The following is a 22,069-nucleotide window of genomic DNA, read 5'->3' as shown; positions in this document are numbered from 1 at the left end:
AGGGGTGTGTTTGATTTTCTACCCTCACAACACACCGCTGTGTTTTGTAGCGACTGACTCCTAACACTTTGGCCCCCTAATCGATAACACAGGGCTCCAAGTTCAAAACCAGACTCTTCTGCCTGTTCCATTCTTCTTTCCTCTCCTCCTTCTCTCCTCTCGTCTACACCTCACAGCAGGACCTCTCCACTACGGCACCTGCAGCAACGCAACACCAGGCTTCTAAAGGCTTCTGAAAAGGCTATGACGACAACACAATAGAATCCAGATATGAAGAGAAAAAGAAGAGACAGAAAGGGAGAGAGAGGGGTAAAACAGAGAAAAATAATGTTTGGACTTGTGGACGTACGGTCGACTCCCCCTCTCCAATCTCGGAGGGCCCCAGCCCAGTCGGCTGCTGTCGATAATGGAGTGGAGGGTGGAGGGTGACGCTGGGATGGGGAGTGTGTCTGTGTGTTTAACACAGGGATTATCTCGCAAAAAATGTGGTGTTTTAACACGCACCAACAGAAGGGAATGTTTGAACATCTACAAAGGCCAAAGGGGACTGGAGCCTGGCGCTCTCCAGTATTTTTCCGTGACATCTTGAGCATTTGGCTTGATAAAAAGGGAAGAAAAAAAAGTAGCCTACACCGCCCTGGGATAGGCTATCACTCAGTAATAACCATGTTTGAAAGCATTGTGTTCCTGAAAAGGCTGATTAATTACATGGCAGGAAATAAGATCTGAATGTAACATTTCCATCCTCCACAGAGCCAGGGCAGGAATGTGACAGAAATGTTGCTGCTAATTAGACGGTTCATAATGAAAAGCCTAGGTATTAATATCGTCTATTGTTCCCCATCAGCCTAATGAGCTGGAACCTTTTGTTTTCACTGATTAGTTCAGAGGTCGCAGGGTCATTGAACTGCAGTTGACATCTTTCTATTTCTATTCAAGTTCTTCACGTTTTTGTTTCCTTAACATACTAGTGGAGAGATACCAATTATGCTGTAAATGTGCTGTCAAGAGAACTAACATAAAAAAAAACTGAGATAGAGTAACACCCTTTTCATTTAAAAAATATATATATACTTATTTTATTGCAAAAAAATTATCTAGTTGCAAGGGGATTGAGGGAAAATAGTCTTCTTTCCCGTGCAGACTGCAGTATGGGAAGTTTTAACAAGCCAGGATATTAGAGATAGAAGCTAATGCTTATAGCACCATGTGTGGAGGATGAAGATAGAAACATGCTATTATGTAACCTAGGGCCTCTGACCTATCCTTCAAGGGACACTCTCCCTGCCTCCCTCCCTCTCCTCCTCCTCTCCTCTCGCACAGTGTCACCAGGCATAAAGAGCCAGTATGTCAGAGCAGAAAAGAGGGGATGAAGAACTTGAGGGATGTGAGATGACTAATATGAACCTTTCCCCAGGCCTGCAGGGAGGGGTGGGGGTGGAGGGGGGGCAGGCGTTTCAGCCAGGGGTGGATGACACTGTTGATCTTAATCACGGCAGCATGGCCAAGCCAACCGCCCTCCACAGCATGTACAGTATTGATGTACAGGACAGGAGGACAGGCGAAGGTGAAGCCAGGGCAACAGCTCTGGTTACAGAAATGAATAGAGAAGAATCAGAACTTCACCTGATTGTATGTTATTAATGCTCTATGCTCCATCCATTTACTGGACAAGAATATCCCAGAAAAAGGTATGGAAACATCATCCATGCATTATACAAGTTATGGATTTTAAATGTTTAGTTCTAAACTGAACAGACATTTTGACATCAAAACGATTTCCTCTCAAAACACTGAACCCCTCACGGTGAGATATAAGATAGAGAGTGACATGCTGACATTCAATCTGTGGTCTGATTTATGAGACATATGCTAGGCAGGGCCGGGGAAAAGGAGCCATCAGATCTGTGGGCATCAGACAGCTTTATAATCAGCACACACACACACGCTGAGGACGGAGTGAAAGATCCCCTCTGCCTCTGAGAAGACAGTTATTTTTCCTCCTCAAAGGCCAGGTTCAAAGATCAAAGCCATGGCAGGATGGGCCGGGGTATGTTATGGCTCGCGTGTCTATCGGGTTACACACTTCACAGAGAGCGGACCGTACACAGACACGCATCAGGGGGGCTAAGCAAGAGGGCACATTGTCACTCTGCGATTATCACCACTGTTGGGATTGGGGGGGATATCATAATTGGGCATTTTTCTCCCATTGACAATGTTTCCACTGAAAATTATCCCATGTGAGAGACCGAAGGGAGTTGTGAGTTTGGTTTGGTTAGGCAACGCATGGGATTGGTCCATAGGTGGCACTGTTGGCTCATGTTATGAGCAGAGTTGTGGAACTTCAAGGATTTAAAGAGAAGAGGGAGGAAGAAAAACAGATTTACTCAGATTCATCACAGCTTCTAAAAAACAAAATGCTTTCATCTATGTTCAAGTGTCATTTGCCAAATAGATTTTAATAACATCTAATTAATTCAAACTGCTAGGATGAATCTTTCAAAATATCACACTTCCAAAACAGAACACATTTTTTATGCTAAAACTGCTCATTTCCTGTGAGGGTAAATTAACAGCTAATTATCGGACTCCTCTTCGCTGCAACACAAACTCAGCACTAAACCTAAGGTGAATAAAAAACACACCTTTGAATCAACTGGATATTCAAGAGGAAGCGATTGTACTTTCACAGAACCCATAACTGACATAAAAAAGTACAAGAGAGATACTTCACAAATATAGGCTGGAGACAGAAAATTCACTAACTAAACAAACGTATCTGATCTCAATGTAATTCTCATAATAGGGTGCGATAACAAACCACCCCAATTAGAAAACATATTTCTGAGAAAAATTGCATGGAGAGTGAGTATAGCTCTTTACTTAAGGACAAAACTTAACGATACCGATATACAGCGCCTTGCAAATTCTGTATATTTGTATTCTTCTTTTCACTCTGTCATGTAGGTCATTATTGTGGAGTCACTACAATGTTGTTGATCCATCCTCAGTTTTCTACCATCACAGACCCTGTAGCTGGTTTGAAAATCACCAATGGCATTATGGTAACATCCCTGCGCAGTTTCATTCCTGTCCTGCAGCTCAGTTCAGAAGGACGACTGTATCTTTGATGTGTTTGGGTGATTTAATATATAATCCACAGCGTAATTATTAACTTGACCATGCTTAAAGAGATACTCAAATGTCGGATTTGTTATTGTTACCCATCTACCAATCACCTTCTTTATGAGGCTTTCAAAAAGCTCCCTGGTCTTTGTAGTTTAATCTGTGCTTGAAATTCAATACTTGACTGAGGGACCTTACAGATGTTCAAAAATCATGTCAACACGTATTATTTCACACACAGTGAGTACATGTAATTTATTACGTGATTTGTTCAGCCAGATTTTACTCCTGAACTAATTTATGTTTGCATAAACAAAGGGGCTGAATACTTACACGACAACTATATTCTAGTTCAGAATTTTTTATTTGTCAAAATCTTCCACTTTGACATAAAAGCTTTTTGTGTATTTTTACAATTAAATCAATTTTAATCCCACTTTGTAACACAATAAAATGTGAAGAATGTGAATGTGAAGAATAATTTTTCATGGCACTGTATCTGCCGATATACTGTTTTACAGCGAGGAAATGAAAGTGTAATTTTACACACTGAATTCTAATAAACTGCCATCCAGAAGAGCAACTGAACAATAACTATGCTTCAAATATTGATTTCATACTTTGTGACAATAATGACACAAAGAGAATGACCACAAGTGTTCAGATCAGCATGTAATTCCCTTTTTTCATCTAATTTATTGAATTATCATCCGGTACCAATATACCTGTAAAAGGCCAATATCAGCCAATAATATCGGTGAACCAATATATCGGTTGGGCTCTAGGTTGCAGGTCTGTGCCCTCCACGGTTAACTGTGAGAGAGGTAAACACAGTGAGGACTGGCTGTCTGCTGGGCCCTGTTGGCCTGGCCTTTGGCCCTAACAAGGGACGGGGTCACGTCAGCCCTGCCCTGGAAATAGGAAATGAGCAAAACCTAGCAATCCCAGAGCCAGCCATCACAGACCAGGGACAGAGTAGGGTGAGGGGTGTAAAGAGTAGGGTGAGGGGTGTAAAGAGTAGGGTGAGGGGTGTAAAGAGTAGGGTGAGGGGTGGAAAGAGTAGGGTGAGGGGTGGAAAGACTATGACACATACAGTGGGGTCCATAATTATTGACACCTTTGTTTGATAAAGATGAGCAAAAAAGACTGTATAAAATAAATAATGCAAATACTGACCAATATTGTACGCTCATTTAAAAAAAAAATATATATATATTATTTTCTAAAATTGCTCAGAGAAAGAGATTTTGTTTAACAATTAATAAAATAAATGCAAACAGATAGGGGTCAAAATTACTAACACCCCTTTTTTCAATTGTCTAGCACCCTCCCCTTGTGAGAATAATGACACTGAGATAGAGCGAGAGAGAAATTAGAGCTCTTTGGTCAAGCACACCAGTGGTGGGTTTGACGTCGAAATTAATGTATAAATGGAAAATAACCCCCATACCTACTGAAAACTATGGTGTATCTTTGATGTTATGGTGCTATTTTGATTCCACTGGTCCTGGGGCCCTTGTTAAGGTCAACGGCATCATGAACTTTACCCAGGCCAGTACCAGGATATTTTTGCCAAAAACCTGGTTGCCTCTGTCAGGAGGTTGAAAATTGGTCACAAGTGGAACTTCCAACAAGACAATAACCCCAAGCACACATCAAAATCCACAAAGAAATGGTTAATTGGCCACAAAATCAACATTTTTTAAATGAAGAGCGAAGTCCATAAGCAAAAACAAAGGATATTAAGGATCTAGAAGGATTCTGAATGGAGGAATGGTCTAAGATCCCTCCCAATCTGTTCTCCAACTTCTATTGTTTTGGGGGAAACGGCTTAGAGCAGTTATCCTCACAAAGTGACATATTGAAAACCCATTCCAGGTGAAGCTGGTTGAGAGAATGCCAAGAGTGTGCAAAGGGTGGCTACTTTGAAGAATCTCAAATATGAAATATATTTAGATTTGTGGTTACCAACATTTTTGGTTACTACATGATTCCATAAGCGTTATTTCATAGTTTTGATGTCTTCACTACTATTCTACAATGTAGAAAATAGTCAAAATAATATATATATATATATATGTATATAAAGAGAGAGAGAGAGAGCAAGAGAAAGACACACAGAGAGACTGAGCGAGAGAGACAGAGAGAGAGAAACTGAGCGAGAGAGAGAAACAGAAACCAGCAAGCAAGCCCCTATAAATTTGATGCTGCTCTTGTGCTTGTGAGAGTGGCAAAAGAAAAAGGTGTTAGCTACGTTGGATCAAGTACACATGTGGACAGGCTGTTTGTGCTGACAGGGGGAGAGCTTTTCTCCTGAAGAGTGACTGTGTGTCCAGGTAGCTTTCTCCTGTCAGGTAAGCTTTATCTGCCAGGAGTGTGTTAAACACACATGCAACCACGGACTACCGTCCGTCAGATAATCTCCCTATGCCACACCACACCGTTAGATAACCTCCCTATACCACACCACTACCATTAGATAACCTCCCTATACCACATCACTACCATTAGATAACCTCCCTATACCACATCACTACCATTAGATAACCTCCCTATACCACACCACTACCATTAGATAACCTCCCTATACCACACCACACCACTACCGTTAGATAACCTCCCTATACCACACCACACCGTTAGATAACCTCCCTATACCACACCACTACCATTAGATAACCGCCCTATACCACACCACTACCGTTAGATAACCTCCCTATACCACACCACTACCATTAGATAACCTCCCTATACCACACCACTACCGTTAGATACCCTCACTATACCACACCACTACCATTAGATAACCTCCCTATACCACACCACTACCGTTAGATAACCTCCCTATACCACACCACACCACTACCATTAGATAACCTCCCTATACCACACCACACCGTTAGATAACCTCCCTATACCACACCACTACCATTAGATAACCGCCCTATACCACACCACTACCGTTAGATAACCTCCCTATACCACACCACACCGTTAGATAACCTCCCTATACCACACCACTACCATTAGATAACCTCCCTATACCACACCACTACCATTAGATAACCTCCCTATACCACATCACTACCATTAGATAACCTCCCTATACCACACCACTACCATTAGATAACCTCCCTATACCACACCACACCACTACCGTTAGATAACCTCCCTATACCACACCACACCGTTAGATAACCTCCCTATACCACACCACTACCATTAGATAACCGCCCTATACCACACCACTACCGTTAGATAACCTCCCTATACCACACCACTACCATTAGATAACCTCCCTATACCACACCACTACCGTTAGATACCCTCACTATACCACACCACTACCATTAGATAACCTCCCTATACCACACCACTACCGTTAGATAACCTCCCTATACCACACCACACCACTACCATTAGATAACCTCCCTATACCACACCACACCGTTAAATAACCTCCCTATACCACACCACTACCATTAGATAACCGCCCTATACCACACCACTACCGTTAGATAATCTCCCTATACCACACCACACCGTTAGATAACCTCCCTATACCACACCACTACCATTAGATAACCTCCCTATACCACACCACTACCGTTAGATACCCTCACTATACCACACCACTACCATTAGATAACCTCCCTATACCACACCACTACCGTTAGATAACCTCCCTATACCACACCACACCACTACCATTAGATAACCTCCCTATACCACACCACACCGTTAGATAACCTCCCTATACCACACCACTACCATTAGATAACCGCCCTATACCACACCACTACCGTTAGATAACCTCCCTATACCACACCACTACCATTAGATAACCTCCCTATACCACACCACTACCGTTAGATACCCTCACTATACCACACCACTACCATTAGATAACCTCCCTATACCACACCACTACCATTAGATAACCTCCCTATACCACACCACACCGTTAGATAACCTCCCTATACCACACCACTACCATTCAATAACCTCCCTATACCACACCACTACCATTATATAACCTCCCTATACCACATCACTACCATTCGATAACATCACTACCATTCGATAACCTCCCTATACCACACCACACCAATACCGTTAGATAACCTCCCTATACCACACCACTACCATTAGATAACCTCCCTATACCACACCATTACCATTAGATAACCTCCCTATACCACACCACACCACTACCGTTAGATAATCCCCCTATACCACACCACTACCATTAGATAACCTCCCTATACCACACCACTACCATTAGATAACCTCCCTATACCACACCACTACCATTAGATAACCTCCCTATACCACATCACTACCATTCGATAACCTCCCTATACCACATCACTACCGTTAGATAACCTCTCTATACCACACCACACCACTACCGTTAGATAACCTCCCTATACCACACCACTACCATTAGATAACCTCCCTATACCACACCACTACCATTCAATAACCTCCCTATACCACACCACTACCATTAAATAACCTCCCTATACCACATCACTACCGTTAGATAACCTCCCTATACCACACCACTACCATTAGATAACCTCCCTATACCACACCACTACCGTTAGATAATCCCCCTATACCACACCACACAGTTAGATAACCTCCCTATACCACACCACTACCATTAGATAACCTCCCTATACCACACCACTACCATTAGATAACCTCCCTATACCACATCACTACCATTAGATAACCTCCCTATACCACACCACACTACCATTAGATATCCTCCCTATACCACACCACACCAATACCGTTAGATAACCTCCCTATACCACACCATTAGATATCCTCCCTATACCACACCAATACCGTTAGATAACCTCCCTATACCACACCATTAGATATCCTCCCTATACCACACCACACCACTACCGTTAGATAACCTCCCTATACCACACCACAACCGTTAGATAACCCCCCTATAACACACCACTACCATTAGATAACCTCCCTATACCACACCACTACCGTTAGATAACCTCCCTATACCACACCACTACTGTTAGATAACCTCCCTATACCACACCACTACCATTAGATAACCTCCCTATACCACACCACTACCATTAGATAACCTCCCTATACCACATCACTACCATTCGATAACCTCCCTATACCACATCACTACCGTTAGATAACCTCCCTATACCACACCACTACCATTAGATAACCTCCCTATACCACACCACACCACTACCGTTAGATAACCTCCCTATACCACACCACACCGTTAGATAACCTCCCTATACCACACCACTACCGTTAGATAACCTCCCTATACCACACCACTACCATTAGATAACCTCCCTATACCACATCACTACCATTCGATAACCTCCCTATACCACATCACTACCGTTAGATAACCTCTCTATACCACACCACTACCATTAGATAACCTCCCTATACCACACCACACCACTACCGTTAGATAACCTCCCTATACCACACCACTACCATTCAATAACCTCCCTATACCACACCACTACCATTAGATAACCTCCCTATACCACATCACTACCGTTAGATAACCTCCCTATACCACATCACTACCATTAGATAACCTCCCTATACCACACCACTACCATTAGATAATCCCCCTATACCACACCACTACCATTAGATAACCTCCCTATACCACACCACTACCATTAGATAACCTCCCTATACCAAACCACTACCATTAGATAACCTCCCTGTACCACATCACTACCATTAGATAACCTCCCTATACCACACCACTACCATTAGATAACCTCCCTATACCACACCACACCACTACCGTTAGATAACCTCCCTATACCACACCACACCGTTAGATAACCTCCCTATACCACACCACTACCATTAGATAACCGCCCTATACCACACCACTACCGTTAGATAACCTCCCTATACCACACCACTACCATTAGATAACCTCCCTATACCACACCACTACCGTTAGATAACCTCCCTATACCACACCACACCACTACCATTAGATAACCTCCCTATACCACATCACTACCATTCGATAACCTCCCTATACCACACCACACCAATACCGTTAGATAACCTCCCTATACCACACCACTACCATTAGATAACCTCCCTATACCACACCATTCCCATTAGATAACCTCCCTATACCACACCACACCACTACCGTTAGATAATCCCCCTATACCACACCACTACCATTAGATAACCTCCCTATACCACACCACTACCATTAGATAACCTCCCTATACCACACCACTACCATTCAATAACCTCCCTATACCACACCACTACCATTAGATAACCTCCCTATACCACATCCCTACCATTCGATAACCTCCCTATACCACATCACTACCGTTAGATAACCTCTCTATACCACACCACACCACTACCGTTAGATAACCTCCCTATACCACACCACTACCATTAGATAACCTCCCTATACCACACCACTACCATTCAATAACCTCCCTATACCACACCACTACCATTAGATAACCTCCCTATACCACACCACACAGTTAGATAACCTCCCTATACCACACCACTACCATTAGATAACCACCCTATACCACACCACTACCATTAGATAACCTCCCTATACCACATCACTACCATTAGATAACCTCCCTATACCACACCACACTACCATTAGATATCCTCCCTATACCACACCACACCAATACCGTTAGATAACCTCCCTATACCACACCATTAGATATCCTCCCTATACCACACCAATACCGTTAGATAACCTCCCTATACCACACCATTACATATCCTCCCTATACCACACCACACCACTACCGTTAGATAACCTCCCTATACCACACCACAACCGTTAGATAACCCCCCTATAACACACCACTACCATTAGATAACCTCCCTATACCACACCACTACCGTTAGATAACCTCCCTATACCACACCACTACTGTTAGATAACCTCCCTATACCACACCACTACCATTAGATAACCTCCCTATACCACACCACTACCATTAGATAACCTCCCTATACCACATCACTACCATTCGATAACCTCCCTATACCACATCACTACCGTTAGATAACCTCCCTATACCACACCACTACCATTAGATAACCTCCCTATACCACACCACTACCGTTAGATAACCTCCCTATACCACACCACTACCATTAGATAACCTCCCTATACCACATCACTACCATTCGATAACCTCCCTATACCACACCACTACCATTAGATAACCTCCCTATACCACACCACTACCATTAGATAACCTCCCTATACCACACCACTACCATTAGATAACCTCCCTATACCACACCACTACCATTAGATAACCTCCCTATACCACATCACTACCGTTAGATAACCTCCCTATACCACACCACTACCATTAGATAACCTCCCTATACCACACCACTACCATTAGATAACCTCCCTATACCACACCACACTGTTAGATAACCTCCCTATACCACACCACACCGTTAGATAACCTCCCTATACCACACCACTACCATTAGATAACCTCCCTATACCACACCACTACCATTAGATAACCTCCCTATACCACACCACACCGTTAGATAACCTCCCTATACCACACCACTACCGTTAGATAACCTCCATATACCACACCACTACCATTAGATAACCTCCCTATACCACACCACACCGTTAGATAACCTCCATATACCATACCACACCACTACCATTAGATAACCTCCCTATACCACACCACTACCATTAGATAACCTCCCTATACCACACCACACCGTTAGATAACCTCTCTATACCACACCACTACCATTAGATAACCTCCCTATACCACACCACTACCATTAGATAACCTCCCTATACCACACCACTACCGTTAGATAACCTCCCTATACCACACCACACCGTTAGATAACCTCCCTATACCACACCACTACCATTAGATAACCTCCCTATACCACACCACTACCATTAGATAACCTCCCTATACCACACCACACCGTTAGATAACCTCCATATACCACACCACTACAATTAGATAACCTCCCTATACCACACCACTACCATTAGATAACCTCCCTATACCACACCACACCGTTAGATAACCTCCATATACCACACCACTACCATTAGATAACCTCCCTATACCACACCACACCGTTAGATAACCTCCATATACCACACCACACCACTACCGTTAGATTATCTCCCTATACCACACCACTACCATTAGATAACCTCCCTATACCACACCACTACCATTAGATAACCTCCCTATACCACACCACTACCATTAGATAACCTCCCTATACCACACCACTACCATTAGATAACCTCCATATAACACACCACAACCGTTAGATAACCTCCATATACCAGAGAGTGATGATAGATTGATAGTCGGCTCATAGACTGTGACACATGTCATGTAGCTTAGCGTAGCTCTCTCTGAACCTTGAAGTGTAGTCACGAGTATGTCTGATGAGACTGTATGGCATTTTATAAAGGGGGTCCTTGATATCAACAGACTAGGCTACTTCTAAGAACTGATTGCAGAGTAAATTGGTTGGTCTTATAGGCTACCAGTGTAGTCTCTTTCGCCAACCAATTTGCTGTTGCCTCATCTTGCTAAAACACTAGCAATGCAACTCCTCTTATCTGTCCCCAAGTCACCACTCACTCCTCCATGTTGAGGTTTACCTGAACCATGCTCAGTAGGTGGTAGAGGTCTTCCACTTCGTCTCCCTCTGTCTGGCTGTAGTCTCTCCCAGTGTCGAGGCTGGAGCCCTGGATGGTGCGTCTGTACAGGGGCAGATCCATAGCCTCAGCATACAGGTCTATGGCCTGGTGCCCCACCGTCTGATACATGTAGCTGTCCAACTCATCTAACACAGGGGATGGATAACAGAAGTTCATTCATTTACAGTATTACTGTTCCACTTTGGCAAGGCACATCTCTTAGGGCAAACATTGACCAATATTTGAATTTTGTTTTAAGTACCCACACATACAGGAGGAAAAACAGGTAGACATCTCACCCTTGTTAGCAGGACGCAGGTTGGCCAGCGCTACAATCTGGTGCCCAGCAGCAACACATTGCATCATGTTATAACAGCTGTCTTTGCCTCCACTGCAACAATACAGTCAGAGGGATTAATGCATTCACTACATGAAGGTGCAACTATGTAAATAGCGTATCACTGTCACTATGATCAGAAACAGACGAATGTTAGGGTGATTTCCTTTAGTTCTATACTGAAATGCAAGTTCCTCTTACTTGCATGTACTCAGAATGTTATGAACCTTTATTTCTGTAACGAATAACGATGCATGCTATTTCCCCCACACTGCATCTTAAACGAAATAACAAAGTACAGGATATAGATATCTAGTTAGCAAGCAACACATCCTTCTTAGATAGCTAGCTAGAAAACGTAGATAGAACAGGAGAGCTGTGACAGCAATTATTTAGGTTTACCTTATCAACGCGACTACTTTCATTTTCTTTATGCAATATTTCTGTAGACATAAACAGTTACTAAATGCATAATCGGATAATGTTATCTATGTTTCGTTTACTCTGAATATGTGTACAGCATAGCAACCAGTCACAGCAGCCGTTCGACATGTACACAAAAACTCATGTGAGCAAGCACTTCCTGGATGAAAGGACCTTAATGAATGAAGCTGTCCTTTGGGGTGCCTGATTTAAAATAAAAAATGTATTACAATGAGCACTTTGCTCCGTAATGTAAAAAAATATATATATATATATGCCAATAAATTTCCATTGATTTCAAAGTTTAACAAACCATACAACTCTATGCACAAGGACTACTTTTAACAATTTACACAGAACATTTTACAAAAATACATTTCCTTGAAGTACAGTGCAGATGGTATGACGGTTTGTGCTGTTGGTTCCATCATTCTGTTACCAAACTTTGCGTCTGCACTGCTCTTCAAATAAATGTATTTTTGTAAAAATGTTCTGTGTAAATTGTTACAAGTAGTCCTTGTGCATGGAGTTGTATGGTTTGTTAAATTTTTAAATCAATGGATTTTGTTTGGCATACATTGCCCTCCTGGTAAATTGACACAAGCTCAAAATAACTTCCTCTGCGTACACATCACATACAAACTGAAATGGTTCACCCACACAGAGATTGAATCCCCGAGCTGACAAGGTGAAAATCTGTCCTTCTGCCCCTGAACAAGGCAGTTAACCCACTGGTCCTAGGCCGTCATTGAAAATAAGAATTTGTTCTTAACTGACTTGCCTAGTTAAATAAAAGTAAAACATTTAAAAAAAGGCTCTCCAGAGGGTGGTGTGGTCTGCACAACGCATCACTGGGGGCAAACGACCTGCCCTCCATGACACCTACAGCACCTGATGTCACAGGAAGGCCAAAAAGATCATCAACCACCTGAGCCACTGCCTGTTTACACTGCTACCATCCAGAAGGCGAGGTCAGTACAGGTGCATCAAAGCTGGGACTGAGAGACTGAACAGCTTCTATCTCAAGGCCATCAGACTGCTCAACAGCAACCACTAACTCAGAGAGGCTGCTGCCTACATTGAGACCCAATCACTGGCCACTTTAATAAATGGATCACTAGTCACTTTATACAATGCCACTCTAAATAATGACACTTTAATAATGTTTACATATCCTACATTACTCATATCATATGTATATACTGTACTTTATACCATCTATTGCACCTTGCCTATGCCGCTCAGCCATTGCTCATCCATATACTTACATGTACATATTCTCATTCACCCCTTTATATTTGTGTGTATCAGGTAGTTGTTGGGGAATTGTTAGATTACTTGTTAGATATTACTGCACGGTCGGAGCTAGAAGCACAAGCATTTCGCTACACTCACATTAACATCTACTAACCATGTGTACGTGACAAATAACATTTGATTTGATGATTTGTTTCAATGTTCATGTAAATGATTAATTTTGAGTTTGTTAGATGTTTAGTACAGGCCTGTCGTGTTATTCACAATAATCCCTGGGTTGTCATGCCTTATTGCGTCATTATATTATTAGTTATTAGCCTATTTTAAAAAATCCACATATAGGTTGAAAGGGGTATAGCCCAAGACAAGTCCAGAAAATAAAACCCCTCACCCGCTCGCCCCATAAACGTGTAGCCATAGAGACAGACAGCCCAAACCAAACATCCATGCTATGGTATTCACACAGGTTGTGCTTTTTTCCCTGGGGGAAGGCTGTGGCTTAAGGAAACCTTTTGATGCTCTTTTTGCTATCTGTTGTTGTGCCAGAGTAGAATAATTGCACTGCTGGGGTGTGTTTCCCTCACCTTCTGCCCCTAAGCAGGCCAAATGCAACTGGTTTTGTCTGAATGTACAAAATTGAAGAAGACATCTTCTCAACTCACTGCTTTTTGCTATGTTCCTTTCTCGTGTTCTGTTTTTGCTTTTTAAAAGCGGAGCAAAGCCTCAGACCTGAGGATGAGCTCCTTTCACCCTTAAAGAAATCCTTCCATACCCTGTGAGTGTGTAGGTATAGCCTGGTGGTGCAGACACTGAAATACATACATAGTAGTAGGCTAGAGGCCACTGGTAGTATCATCCTTGTGGTAAGGCGAATGATTGCATTACTAAAATCATTCCAATTGATTTTAGCATGCAAATACAGTCTGCAAATGCATGGTGGAAATGATTTAATATTTATTTTCAACTTTTTTTCTGATTGTGAATAAGATAGGAGTAAATGGATAAATGAATAAGATTTTGATCAAATGTAATCAATATACACTATAAACAATGTGAAAATGATACTTGCCGCCTGTATTTTCTTAGCCTTCTCAGTTGAAAAGCTGCCCTTTCTCCGAAAGGACACTGCCCAATAGCTCTGTTTGTCCTTCAGTTTTGTAAACTCATAAATATATCAGCACCAATTTTCCAATTGTGTTGGTATTTCTTCACCACACAGCTTCATTCCTTCTGGTCATTTCCCAATAATGCCCATTGGCTCTGACCAATGCAAATTACCTCACTTATCAGCTGTAGTTTATTAAGTAGTTTATTATCCAGACAAATTAATAAAGAAGTGTGTTCTGTTTTTTAGGCATAAAAGAGTGTTTTATGTCATTTTTGTTGGTGCGAGGGGGATAAAAAGTGTTGATGGGTCGTGCAACCAAGACATAGGCAATGACGTGAATATGAGACGCATAAATATGGAAGCAAGGCGGAGGAAATGGCACCATTGGCCTTTCCTTAAAAGAGCATGTGAATTATGACAAGTGATTTACACATATTACACAACCTTTTTTTTTTTTGCACAAGGACACAAAAATCTTTCGGTGTAATGAGAAAGTAAGGCTGAAATCCCGGGCCGATAAATGAAGTGCCAGGACAGGCCACTCAAGGTCGGACATGGAGGGGCAAGAACATAAATGCACCTTTCTCTTTGTATTCTTTTCAATAGACAGTCCCTATACTACACAGATGCTAGAAATAGTGAAATATGTTGACAATATGTGTACCTTAGTGCAAGGATTCAATTTATACTTTGATGCCAAATCAATTAGCATTTTGTTTTAATAATATATCATCACTAGACTAATGACAAAAAAATGTGCGTAACTAGAAAACAGAAATAACACACTTATTAGAAATATCAAAGGATATACAAGGGAATGACAAACAATGTTGAGGGTCAGCTGTGCAATGAAACTGAACTCCTTAAAGCGTTTGAAATGATTATATTTTCTCAGGGGGCAGACTTTATTTCCAAACATTCACAGTGAGAGAATAGAGTCAGGTTCTGTTCTTCTCCCGGTGCACATATTTGAATAACAATTTCCCCTTACATTAGTGTGTATCAGTAACCTTCCTAAAGTGTGCTCTGCTTAAACTCAAGCCATTCCAGAGTCTAGATTCTGACTTTGTGCAGAACTCAATTTGGGTTCCAATTCTTCATAAGGCCACAAACACAAAGCAGAAGCGGCTTGTGATTAGCTGCCAGATCAAGCCTGGTGTATCCCCCTGGCCAATGAGAAGCTGAGGGTCCAAAACCAGAACACCTGGCGGTCTGTTCGTGTTAAACTCCCTGCTCTCTCAGACTCAGGCCTCACTAAGGCATATCAGTGGTTGAAACCATCCAAACAACATCACAGCATTTAGCCTACCTGGCAGGGATCAATTTGAGTTCCTATTGAGTTCAGCAGCGCGCCCTACTCATACCCCTCACATAGTGTCTCTACAGCTTGTGAGCTCTTATAGAATACTTTGATAGAAATTAGTTAATATTCACCAAGGGGTCATTGGTTGAATATTGTGGCAGTGTTCCAAAACATTGTTGATGTTTATTTGACAGTTTAATGTGAGATAGACAGACATTTTGAAAGCAGCTCTGTGTATCTTTAACTCAGCCCCACTGTGATGTTTCCTCCATCAAGAGGCTCATTTTCCAATGCACTATCAACATAATGATGCCTCTTTAGGGCCAAACCACATCCAAATCAGTTAGTAAACAACCAAAATGGGGATTTGTACACATTTTTACAGACAATTAACTGTTACCACGAGGGGCCCAAATGGATTAGTAGACTCATTAATGTCTTAGGCTAATGCGCCCTTGATTAGAAATGTGAGGAAACGTGATCCAAATTGTGTTTGATCTCAGTGCGATGCTTAAAAAGGCCCCTCAGCTGGATAACAATGATTGAGATTGCTGGAAATCCTCCCCAGAAAATGTCCTGCTTTTATACCTTTATTTTATTTGGCGGAAAAGCCGATGCTTTTGTAAATGCGAGCGGGTGAGGTTGATGAAAATTGTCTTCCTTCTTGAAGGCTCCCTTTTTTCTGCCTCCACTGAAAGCTCTCAAATCATTGGTTTGAGTGAAGTGTTTATCAGTGTTTGTCTCCTCCAGCTCTGTTTTTGGTGTGGAAAACCTCAGACTCATTTTGAAGGGGATGATGCTGTTGTGAATATGATTAGGTGGGGCTTGCATTCATAAATCTCAAATATCCTCCATGCCGCACAAACGTTGATGTTAATTCATATCCAAAGGGAACCCTATCCCATACAGGGATTGTATAGGGATTCTGGGAGCCAATCACATACGTTGAATTCATTAATTTTCATCTTATAAAGCATTAATCATGAGCTGTGGACATTCTCAACACAAGAGACACAGAAACGTTTCGACCAAGCATCCCTAAGTACAAATGTGATTTTCTATGAATATTTTCCTGATTTTAAATTGTCTTTGATTTTCCTTCCAAAATCCCAGAATCAAATTAAGGGTGCAGTTCTGTTCCCCTTGTGAAGCGCCAGCCAAGTGGATGTGGTCGATTAAAGTACACCATTCTGCTAATTATAAGGCAGCCAGGGAAAACGACATGCACTACTACGTGCCTACCGTCACCTGACTGCTGCCAAACACAATTTTGTACACAAGACCCTTAATGTTTTACAGAGACACCCTCAAAGGCCTTGTCCTGATTATCAGCCAGGGTAGGAACACTAATGATACTTCCTGATTTGTTTTCTTTTTTCTTATTCTTTACTACTCTGTGTACACTGTCATAAGTAACTGTCATAAGTATAGACAGCCTAGAATACAGAAACTCATCATTCCACTTCAGAAGAGAAAAAAAAATGAAGATGAATTGCACAGTACAAACTAACCTAAAGTTGTGGCATCACAATAATAGTAGGAATTCTATCACTCTTTTTGTAGAAATGTAACATTAAACAACTATAACACTTGGGACTTTACTTGCTGCCAATGAATCATCCCCAGATCTCTTAGCGGGATAGCGAAATTAAGATGTCTGCTCTCTGATATACAATACCGCGAACGGCTTCACTTGCGCCCGACAAACACAATCTTAATCCAGGAAATAGCTTGCAATCAGAATATTGGAGCTGACATCAGAGGTAGCCACAAATGTGATCCCCACACACCCTCCCGAGCTTCAAATGTCTTCCCGGCCCTGTTATGGGTTTCCCGCATGATGAAGTGTGACACTCTGCAAACACAAAAGCCTCAGCCCTCTCGTGGGTCCACTTTGCTTTTCTTGGATTGCCCCAGCCCGCCCAATGCCAAGTCAACTTGACTCTTGTCAGAATGGGCCCCATATCTATGAAGAGTGTGTGTGAGGTGTACAGTGTGCGTGCGTGTTCAATTCAACGTCTATTCCACGTTGGTTCATTGTAATTTCATTGAAATTAAGTGGAAACAATGTTGATTCAACCAGTATATGCCCTGTGGGCTTTGAGTGTGGATATCTTGTCACAGGGCACTGCCTCGGATGTGGTGTGTGTGTGTGTGTGTGTGTGTGTGTGTGTGTGTGTGTGTGTGTGTGTGTGTGTGTGTGTGTGTGTGTGTGTGTGTGTGTGTGTGTGTGTGTGTGTGTGTGTGTGTGTGTGTGTGTGTGTGTGTGTGTGTGTGTGTATGAGCTGTTTTGGAGCCCACACTGAGATTATACGATCTGCTTCCTAATCAAAGCCACCACCTGCTCTGCATCGGGGGCCAGCACCTGCTCTGCATCGGGGGCCAGTCCATGGATGCTGCCTGTCTAAAGCCCCACTCATTCTCATTTGACTGTCCCTACTCTCTCCTCCATGAGATTTGGAGGGAATTAGAAGCTTTAGGAGGACCACTTTACTTCAATCAGCCATGTAGTTTGACTCACTGGTGAATAATGCAGTTATATATTGGAGTTCAGTTTCTAACATTTTCCCTGACTCCGAGGACCGAACCCATTCTCTATTGGTGAAACAGACACATTTTTTGTTTCTCTCCCTGCCAACTGATGAAACAAAGTAGCTGTCAACATCCAATATCTCTTTAGTGCCTCAGTCATTCTGACAAATTCAATAAAAACCTGTTTTATCCTAATATACTGTGGCCTGGTCATACATCCTCTCCCTCTCTTAGGTCACCTGCCCTAGCCTAGTCTCGGCTAAGCTAACTAGCTTTCCACCAGAACACAACCCGTCTGGGTCTGCCATTTGTCTTGTGGTTTTGAGCCGTGGCTATATCTCTAACACGGAGTCCAATGTCAACACAGGCACTATAAATATCCAGCCGGGCAGAAGTACGCCTCCTATGAAGGAGGAATAGGAAGAGAGGGAGGAGTAGAAGGAGATTGCGGAGAGGGAGGAAGACAAGGAGAAAGCGCTTGATCTGTGGACGCAGTTTAGTGATCTAATATTTAATCACATCCTGGACTGGGGTGACGGCATGAAGAAGGGGGAACCAGGACTAGCTGTACTGTAAGCGCTGGAAAACCGCAGGAGCCACATGGAAAAAATTATAATCCGCAATCAGTGTTACTGTATTCTGAGAGCTGCTTCAGTCTGGACCATGAATGTTGAGGGCCTTAGAACGAGTTCAGCTAGACTGCTCATCTGATGATTTACAGTATGAATCATTGACTTTTGGTTGACTTTGCATGTGCCAAAAGCATTAAATAGGGTCTAACAGTGTACATATTTATTGAAGACTCAGAAGGAGCTACCATACAAATGTGACTTGAGTTTGAGATTCATAGAAAGACGTTCACACAGATACGCTGTGCACCAAGAGGGTTAACCGACCAACCAATCGCTCTAAAGCTCCGGTGAGCATTGTGTGAGAGATGGCCTCTGATCATTCAGAACCATTTCTAAACCTGTGACTAACCATAAATAACAAACAAAAGCCAAGGCCTCCTGCGACCACTGCTGCCGCATTACCGTCCTCGCCGCCAGATGAGAAACGGTCCGCCTGGCGGGACATGACCTCAAGTTTACGGCCTAAAACCTGTTGATCCCAGGCGATTGATTGTCAACCCGGTTAAAAGAGAGAGCCCCCGCCGATACCCCGCCAACCACTGTCTTGTCTGTCTCAGGGAGAAACAAAAGTAATTATGTCAGCGATTCTGCCATGAGAAGCACACCAGTGGCCTCTGCCTGGCTTTTATGGGGTGAATTCCATACACTGCGCCCAATATTCCTGGCTGCTGGAGTCCTGTGATTAAAGTGTATACAAAAGGAGGCAGCTCCACTAAAACGCAGTGATTTAGAGAGCTGTCACCCCAGTTCAGACGGGGCAACAAGTTCAGGCCCCAGTAGGAGGCTTGTAATAAAAATTAAACAAGGAATCAGACAGGAGCGGACAGTGCTGGAGGGGGGAAGGGGGGGGGGGGGGGGGGGCAGGAAAGGGTTGTCTGGAGGGGTGTGTGTTTGTGTGTGTGTGTTCGTGTAAAGTCCTTCAATGCCCCACTCACACTGGATAGGATCGACAAAGACACAGCATCGCAAAAAGCCATGACCCATCATTGACCTCCCCGTGACCTTGTAAAAACCTTGATCTCATCTTTTCCACCTATTCCCCCTATGCAGGATTCATCTGGCCGGCTAAAAGGAGTGGTCTGATACCTTCAAGTACCAGCCGGCTATAAAAGAAACATCCTGATGTAGCTTCCTCTGTTGTGTTTATTAGCCCTCCTTCCCCTCCTCTCTCTACCTCCTCCATCTCCCTCCTCTCTGCTAACCTCCAGCACCACACCCATCCCAGCTCCTTGCCTGCTAGCCCTTGGCTAACCCCTGATATCCCGGGTTCAGGCTAGGGTCAGCAGACTCCCAGCCAGCCCAGTGGGCGTGTGCCTCAGAGGATTCGATCCATGCAGGACAAATGTAGGAGACCCTGGGAGTCCTCTGATGTTCTCTGGAGCTTCCCAAGAGGGAGGGGCCTTCTGCTTGTTTACGACATCTTCGATTCAGATGGTGAGATGGGGTGTATATTATCAGTACAGTACTGGAGAGTACAGTACAGTGCATACAGATGTCCCATGTAAAAGAACACTGTTATTCCCTAACATTACTGTCAAAGGGCAAGCTGTGAGATGGGCCAGCTGGACTGGAGGAGTAGAGAGACGGGGGTGGAGGGGTTCGTGACCTCAGTACATACGGGGTCCAAACTCCACTCTATCTCTCACCAAAATTGGGAAGCATAGGGATTGTGCAGTATTTAATTTAACCTTTATTTAACTAGGAAAGTTTGTTAAGAACAAATTCTTATTTACAATGACGGCCTACAGTGTGTGTGTGTATGCTTGTGTGCATGCATTTGGATGTGTGTGCATTTATGTGTGTGAGAGAAGAGTGTTGCCATGCCAGATACCATGTCCCCTTTCTCGCTCTCCTCTCCTCTTGAGGAAGAGCCTGCTCTCTCGGAGATGGCTGATGCAAGAGGCTGGTATCCGCTGCTTCCTGCTCACTGCTTCCTGATCGCTGCTTCCTGATCGCTGCTTCCTGCTGTAGGACAAAGAGAGCACACACAGGGGACCAGGCAGCACACACACTCCTCATGCCAGCTCACCTCACGTGTTCACAATACATGCACAATACTCTCTCTCTCTCTCTCTCTCTCTCTCTCTCTCTCTCTCTCTCTCTCTCTCTCTCTCTCTCTCTCTCTCTCTCTCTCTCTCTCTCTCTCTCTCTCTCCCTCTCTCTCTCTCTCTCTCTCTCTCTCTCTCTCTCTCTCTCTCTCTCTCTCTCTCTCTCTCTCTCTCTCTCTCTCTCTCTCTCTCTCTCTCTCACTCTCACTCTCCCTATCTCTCTCTCTTTTTCTCTCTCTCTAACATTGGAAAAATCTTTCAAGAGGATATGAAATACCGTAAATACTATTCCACTATTGTGTCAGCCTGTTGCCCGAAAGCATATTATTTGCTAAGCAACAATAATGGCAACAATGATAACAAACACTAAGTACCATAATGGAAATAAATCTATTACAAAGTGCACATGGACACATCCACAATCAAGAATGCTGAAATGTAAACAATAACATCCGAAAATGTACTTCAGAAACTGGGGTTCTTTAGAATAACAAATGCTTTCTCCTTAGGGCCCCCCATTTTTCACCCGGGATAAC

The 22,069-nt window shown here is 43.0% G+C and overlaps 1 protein-coding gene across 2 annotated transcripts in view; it reads right to left on the bottom strand.

The window, feature by feature from the left end:
• The window catches only part of dph6 (diphthamine biosynthesis 6), an 84,952-nt gene extending 72,152 nt beyond the window's left edge, over nt 1-12,800 (bottom strand). For both annotated transcript variants that reach the window (XM_071365696.1, XM_071365697.1), the window contains exons 1-3: nt 12,633-12,800; nt 12,193-12,284; nt 11,855-12,039 (exon numbers count right to left, since the gene is read on the bottom strand). In XM_071365696.1, the coding sequence (XP_071221797.1) occupies nt 11,855-12,039; nt 12,193-12,284; nt 12,633-12,655 (300 nt within the window). In that variant the 5' untranslated portion in view covers nt 12,656-12,800. The remainder of the gene's footprint in view (nt 1-11,854; nt 12,040-12,192; nt 12,285-12,632) is intronic.
• Nucleotides 12,801-22,069: the final 9,269 nt, after the last annotated feature.

Source organism: Salvelinus alpinus, chromosome 25 (assembly GCF_045679555.1).
Source record: "Salvelinus alpinus chromosome 25, SLU_Salpinus.1, whole genome shotgun sequence".
NCBI classification, from domain to species: Eukaryota; Metazoa; Chordata; class Actinopteri; order Salmoniformes; family Salmonidae; genus Salvelinus; species Salvelinus alpinus.
The sequence above is the reverse complement of the archived record's forward strand: the minus strand, read 5'-3'. Positions and strand labels throughout refer to the sequence as shown.